The sequence below is a fragment of the Hippopotamus amphibius genome, chromosome 10 (genome assembly GCF_030028045.1).
Source record: "Hippopotamus amphibius kiboko isolate mHipAmp2 chromosome 10, mHipAmp2.hap2, whole genome shotgun sequence".
NCBI lineage: Eukaryota > Metazoa > Chordata > Mammalia > Artiodactyla > Hippopotamidae > Hippopotamus > Hippopotamus amphibius.
This window is the reverse complement of record NC_080195.1, coordinates 58,018,266-58,025,835: the sequence shown is the minus strand read 5'-3', so window position 1 is coordinate 58,025,835 and position 7,570 is coordinate 58,018,266. Positions and strand designations below refer to the sequence as shown.

Below are 7,570 nucleotides of genomic sequence, written 5' to 3'. Positions count from 1 at the left end.
TTGGCTTCCCTCTGACTGGTCCTGAGTTGGAAGCAGGGGCAAAAATTGGAGAAGTTGGCAGTCACTGACCAAATCCTGACTGCCATTTGCTGCAGAGTTTGTGGTTTGGCTTCCTGGACTGACTACTGCAGAGGTTGTAGGTCAGGGGTCTATTGTCATACGTGGTCTGTCTGTTGTCTGTTTGTATGTTCAGTCTCTCACGGTGGAAGCTTAGCATTGTAGATATTTTTAAAACCTGGCTGATGGACCATGTTTTACTTTTTAACCATTGCACTATATAGTCTTAACATTTTATGCTTTCTGATATTGGATTGGCCAAAAAGTTTGTTCAGGTTTCTCCGTAACATCTTACAGAAAAACTCAAATAAACTTTTTGGCCAACCCTATACAAATTTCAAATACATTCTTCTCCCTTTTATCCTTACAGCAATCTTGTGACCCTGGGGTGGTTAATTACCTAATGTCATTCATTGGATCTGGTCTAGAATTAGGAGTCAATCATAGTCTAGGGTGGTTTGCAATGTAACACAAATTGTCTGGTATAGATATCCTCTATAATGGCTTTAAAATAAATATTTTGCGCTCTGTGTGATAAAGCGTCTTTTCCAATTGCTTCTAAATTCTTTACTTGAAGTTAGGATAAAGCCTGTAAAGGTCATAGCTCCCTTCAAATACCTACAAGGCTGTCATGTGAAAGAAGGATTAAGTTTATTCCCATGGCTCAAGACGGCAGAAGTCACACCAGTGAGTGGAAGAGAGGCAGATTTCAATTTAAAATGTGAAACATCATTCTAATGAGACACTTGCCCCCCAAAGAAGGGGTCACCTTGTGAAAGGGCCAGGTCCTCATCTCTCTTAGCATTTGAGTAGGACTCCATGATCCTACTCCTCTAGAAAGTGCTTGAACTGGCCAGGCCAGCTAATCTCAAAAGATATCATAAACTTCAAGTTTATGAAATTTTTTTAAATTATAAAAAGAGGCATAGACATTTTAAATACAGCAGTTTAACATCATTCAAATTCTCGATGAAATTATCATGTTATATTTCTCAAAAACAATCAGTTCTATTTTAAACTTTACCCCCCAGACTCTTCTTTGAATTAGTATTTTTGTCCTCATGCCCATATATTTTTTAAGAACTTTTATTGAGATACAGTTAACATACAATAAACTGCATATATTTAGACTGTACAATTTAGTATCCCAATCTTCCAATTCATTCCCCCCCAACCCTCCCCACTTTCCCTACTTGGTGTCCATATGTTTGTTCTCTACATCTGTGTCTCTGTTTCTGTCTTGCAAACAGGTTGATTTGTACCATTTTTCTATATTCCGCATATATGTGTTAATATATGATATTTGTTTTTCTTTCTGACTCACTTCACTCTGTATGACAGTCTCTAGGTCCATCCATGTCTCTATAAATGTCCCAGTTTCACTCCTTTTTACAGCTAAGTAATATTCCATTGTATATATGTACCACATCTTTTTTATCCATTCATCTGTTGATGGGCATTTAGGTTGCTTCCATGTCCTGGCTATTGTAAATAGTGCTGCAATGATCATGCCCACATATTTTCAAAAATATTTTTAAAAAAGAAAAAAAATTAAATCCTAATAAAAGTCCTAATAGGAAGTCATCTAATTCAATCTTCCATCTACATTGTTTTCTGATTGTGCAGTTATAACTTTATATCAAATGTATGGCACTAATTTTTTGATGGTTTAATAAACTGTAGGAAATCAATGAGGTAAAAAAAAGCAGAGGGAGAGAAATCCTTCCCATTGAATGGTAAATGCTAAGATTTTAATCTGTAATATTAATTCTTTGAACATGATCTTTTTCCTTCTTTGTGGCTTCTTTTTTAATGTTCCCTCAGGTTGAACGCAATTATATTCTTTTCTAGTTTACAGTTAACTTGAAGCCGAAATAAGAGTCCTCCTGAATTGTGACTGATGTCTTGCAAGGACTTCTGAGGGATCCTCTTCTCAACCCACCCTTTACCTGCCTCTTCAGCTGTTTAAATTGAATCCCCTAATTTTTTCCTGAAGGGCATTTCCTTTTGATTTGGGGCTGTGGTTTCTCTCTTGAAAAACAATTGAGAATCCTGGGGATTCTGCCAAATCTAAGAAGCCATTGCAGAGGTAAAGTAGACAAGAAGTTGGGGCAGAATTTGTGCCCTCTGCACAAATCCAGTTGCTCTGGGTGGCTTTTGACAACTTCCTGGACTAGACTTAAGGCAGAGTTGGAAATTGTTTCCTTTACCATATCTATTTATTTTTTTATGACTGTACATATTTACATACGTACTGGTATGGTGAGGGAGAGAGAAAGTGATGACGTGAGGCTCCTTGAGATTAGGAGGCGATAACGAAATAAAGCAGGTGGCTGGGAAGGGAGAAGAGAGAATTCTATTAGAGAAGGGAGAATTGAGAGTTAACCACCATTCAGAGGAGCAGGAGTTGCCTGCAGGTAGCAGACGGGAAATGCGAACTCGTGCACCCTCTTTGGGGACAGGCTCTGTTGCTTTCTATTTCTCCGCTTGCAGCCAGGTGCATATTTGTTTGCAACCGACTGAATTTCCTCCCAATGGCTGGTCAGGTTGATTCTTCAAGACTAGTGGATATTTCTTTTTAATGTCTCCAAAGCTATTCATTCTCTTTCTCTCTCTCTCTCCTTCTTGAGGTTGGGGGGGAAGAGATCTGTTCAAATTCTGGCTGGGTAAGTGGGGGATTCATAGAAATGAGAAAGGGGGGAAGGAAACGGACTTAGAAGCCGGCAAGCAAAGCAGCAGCCTCCGGCCCCCCATCCTCCGCACCCCCTCTCTCCGCCCGGTGACCCTCCGTGGAGACCCCAGGCGGCTGCATCAATATTTGATCAGCCTTTTCGCCAGCGCGTTGCCAGCACTCGTCGGCGGGGCTTGCCAGGCATCGCCTGCGCCGCGCTGCGCTGCGGACGGCGCCGGGGCCCGCAAGGGGCTTTGGAAGGACCGGCTCTGCGCTCGCCCCCTCCCCTGGGACGCGGCGCCCACCATGTGGGGCTGCACGCGGCTTGCGCTGCTTTGCGCGCTGCCCTGGCTTCTGCCGGCTGCGGCTCCCGGGCTCCCCGCGCAACCCCTCGCTCCGCGCCGCGACCCCCGCGACCCCGCCAGGGGCGCTGACTTCGGTCGCGTCTACAACGGGGTGGTGAGCCTCAGCACCGAGAACATCTACTCCTTCAACTACACCAGCGAGCCCGGCCAGGTAAGACACTCGCTCCCCTCGCTCCCAGGAACTTGCCAGATCTCAGAGCCCCATCGCTGCTCTGGGTCCCCAGGGAATCGACCTCGGGGGTCCTCAGAGGCCGGGGGACCCCCGTTCCCTTTCCCCTTCAAAGCATATCACTGCCTTGCCGGAGTCGCCGCACCCTCTTCTACCGACCTCGGGGACAACACCGCCTCCTCCCGCGCCTCCCCGGCCTGGTCGCTGGCATTTCTGGGCTTTGCAGGGACGCACCGTCTGCGTGTCCTGGCCCCTCGCTGGGCCCTTCTCTAGGGAGGTCATGATTTCTAAGGCTTAGGAGGGAAAGGACCGCACCTCTGTTCCGAACCCCCCGCGGGGGAGGAACCTCATCTCTTTTGGATGATACTGCCAGACTTCTATTACATAGCGCACGGGAGGGAGAGCTGCTCAGAATCTAAAATGGGAATGTGTGAGAATGGACGCAAGCTGCATAGCCTCTGTGCGTTCAAGAGTCATTGCCTGCGTTTTTGTACCGTTGTCACACGTGTGTGCTTCAGAAAAGCCAGAAGACCCGGCCAAAGATATCGGAACTGCATCGGCCGAGCCATCGAGGTTTTGATTTTATATGAGAATGGATAACTGAGTGAAAGTTCTAGACCTATTTCTGACAAAGACTGAGGTTAGACAAGGGAAGGAAAGGTCTGTTCCAGCAACGATCCTTTTGATACAGATACTCTGTATAATGTAAGAAAACGCATAGTTAGCTTTTCCCCTCTACTAGGCACAGAGAAAAAACTCCCCAGTGTCCCTGCCTCTAGATCCTCCTCCCATGAACATATGTGCATGCATGTGTATGTGTATATATACATGTGTATGAATGTATATGTACCCCTTAGTGTGCCAGAATTCCCTACTCATTTGGGAAATTCCAGAACCGGATGACTGGGATACGATGATATGCCCCCCAACTCTCACCTAGGATCAAAACACTGAAACCGGATAGTCTGGGGTAGTATTTAGCCAGAGGGACCAATGTGCCCATCACCACTCCCAGACACTTCCCAAGTGTGTGTAAGTGAGTAAGTGCCCCATCTCCCGTCTGGCAACGGACCCTAAGCTGGGTCTTCACCATGGACCGCATCACCATATTCTTACCCTGTCCTGTCCCCCACTGACCTTTAGGTTGTACACCTTGAAGTGAGCAGAGCGGCTGTGTGCAGAGCCATTCCATTGCAGACAAGTAGGGGTGGGGGGAATCAGTTTTTACTTCCCACGTTTCTTGTAACCCACCTCTTCCCGCTGGGTGTGCTGTATGGACCAGCTGACATTGCACTTGAAGTGTGTTCCCAGCCCTGTTATTGGCTCAGAACAAATAAAGATCTGAAAAACCCCATGATTTCTAGGGTGTGCTGTCAGTTTCCCCCTAAATCATCAGTAAGGAAACTCAAATGATGTATGCGAAGTAAGGCTTGACATCAGGCTTTAGTATTTCTTACACTTCTGCTTACAGAGCTTTCAGACAGAGTGACTGCCTTTTTACTGTTGTTTGTACCCTTTTGCCTGTAATATTCAGTGAGTTCCTCAGCACAGGTCACACTGTTTGAAGTTAGGGTTACCTACTTGACTTTCCCAAAAAACCGTGAGCTATTGAGGATGGAGGCAGAGTCAGGTCCATCTCTGTACCCTAGTACCTAGTACAGTGCTTGGCACATAACAGGTTTACTAATGTTTTTGAAAAAAAAATGATAGTTGAAAAATACTTAAGGAATCTTTAAGCTAAAACTAAATAAAACATATGCTTTTTAGTAGGTTGAATGTGAGATCATTTCAGATAAAAATGAATTTTTAAAGATTGTTCTGAGATTATGCTCTTTCCATTTTGCCTGTATGTATGTTAAAATGCCCTTTATTTTATGAAACAATGGTGATAATTAGTTTTTAAAATAGCTTTGCATAATACAATAAAAAGCTGACAGTCCCTAAATTTTACTAGTCTAAGAAATATAGTTGGAAACCCTGGGACTGGCAGATAACTCAAGTATTTTAATTATTTTAATGCCAGTGTACAATAATATGAACCAGATGTCCTCAAATCTTACAGCCTTCTGAAACTTCTCTTTAATATGCAAGTAAAACAGTGAAACCCTCAATCCATTTACTTTGGAAAATTGCCCTTCTCTCTCTCCAGTCCTGTATTCTGGTTGCTTTCTCCAGAGATGGCATTTTTCTGACCTAGCCATCCAATCCATTATTCTGTTCTCTTGATGGCCTCCTCTATTCTTGGTCCCTTTTGCCCCTTGGGACCAAGCACCCCCCCCTTTTGGAGATCAGCACCCTCTCCTAGTAATACCATGAATACAATTCTGTTGGACATAGCAGAATTTTACTGAAGGTTTGGAATAACATAAGGGAATTGCAGAACAGCACAGAGTAGGTGATAGATTAAACCAGAAATCTAAGCAACACTGTCAAAACAATTTACCAGCTATTCCTCCACCAGGAGAAATATCAGGATGGTAGCACTATTTTTCAGGCCCTGACTTGTCACCATCTTCTCAGCCACCCTTCACCCCAAATGCTGGCCTCTCAGTCTCTAAACTTTTGTTATTCTCTCACATCAAGCAGTTTTGCCTCCATGACCAACCCCAAACTCACTAAAGAACTCTGCTAAATAAAGATCTATGAACCCAAGAGCAGAAACTTGGCCATGACCTTTTTCCTTTAACTTGAGCGAAGTCTTGGTCAGGGCTCTCTCCCCTGCATGGGTCATTTCCCAACTACCCCTCTTGAGTGCAACTAAGAATTTGGTTTCGACACAGGTGTATTCTTAATTAGAAATACATTGAATGAAATGCATTGAGTGAAATACATATAACAGTGTCTATATTGGCACTAATGGACACATTGCATTTTAAATCATTATATTCATGCTACAGGACATTGTGAAAAGAAGACTTTCCTGAACTATGTTTCAAATGCTTCCTATTTCTTTTCCAATGAACATAAATTTTATTTCCTAATTTTCATGTAGCATCTAGCTCTCCAGAGAGTAGCTCTCCAGAAATCTTCACACAAGTTTTTCTCAATTTAATTAAGTACATTTTATTTAAAGATTTTTATTTTGAAAAGACTACTCATCATTAAAATTACACTGGATGTTTCATATAAAGACACTGTCTCCAAATACTGACTATAATCCTGTAAGCAAAGGTAGAAAAAATTAAAACAATGTGGATAAGTGCCATTTAAATAAAAAAAAGAAAAAAAAGAATTTGGTTTAGGAAAAAAAAAACTATTTTTTTTCATTTTAATCTTTTTTCCTTTTCTAAGCCATTGATATGTTTGCCATTACTTTTCCTTCAGCTTGGAGGAGAAAGGCTATTCTAAGTTTAGACTTCAGCGAAGGGAGGAAACTGCTGTGGGAGACCTTATTCCTAATCTGTCCTGTCAGCCACTGCATCTCCCATACCAAAGGCTGTCTTGGAGAACTGTGTAGCCAAGTGTGTCATGCTAATTAGCTAAACTAGCACCAGGAAAAGTCGTACATGCCTTCCAGGCAGAGAGTAATGTAAATACAAAGTTGCCATTCAAAGAAAAATCACTGAAAGAATGGAGTGACTGATTTAAAGAAGGATAATGAAAATAAGGATGGAAGGTGCAGGTTAGGCAAGATCATGGTTCATTTCAGTCCCTGGAGGGGCAGTGTCTGGAGACTCCTTTTAAGGGGTGTAGGGTTTCATTGTGTGAATTGGGGTGTTCTATAACCACAGGGCTGGGACCAAACTAGAAGGAAATCGCCTTGTTGAGAGAATTGCCAGGGATATGTCTTGTCGGGACAGGTGGCGACAATTATCAGATGTTAATATTTGAGCTAGATGGTGATAAGAAGCCCTTAAATAAAAATCTAACCATGACCCAACAAAAGGTCCTTCTCTGAGGCTTTCAGTCACCAAATTCATTGTTTGCATAGATTTTTGAATTTGAAATTTCTCTGGACTTATTTCTTTCGTTTATTAAGCTGAGACATTTATCTTTTAATGACATCTACTTTTCTATGTCTAAGGAACAAACCTTGGCTTTATTAATACAACCAGTATCTGGAACCAGTTATGCCAGCCTCTCAGATCCAGATTCAAAAAGCCTGTCCAGTTGTCATGAACAATTAAATATATGTCAGGACATTCCAGGGGTAACTTGTAGCTGTATACATTACACTTACATAGAAGAATGAAAAATTTTGATGCAATAGCCTCTGTTCTCCCCATCTCGTATGTACTCTCCCTGTGTTCCGTACTTCCTGAGGCAGAGAAGCCTCCTCTGCTGTCCTCCCACATCTCCTTACTGAAC

General features: G+C 42.7%; 1 protein-coding gene across 1 annotated transcript in view; it reads left to right on the top strand.

Moving 5' to 3' along the window:
* The first annotated feature begins 3,034 nt into the window (after positions 1-3,034).
* The window catches only part of SIDT1 (SID1 transmembrane family member 1), a 93,632-nt gene continuing 89,096 nt past the window's right edge, over positions 3,035-7,570 (top strand). The window contains exon 1 of the mRNA XM_057696472.1: positions 3,035-3,244. Coding sequence (XP_057552455.1) covers positions 3,035-3,244 — 210 coding nt within the window. The remainder of the gene's footprint in view (positions 3,245-7,570) is intronic.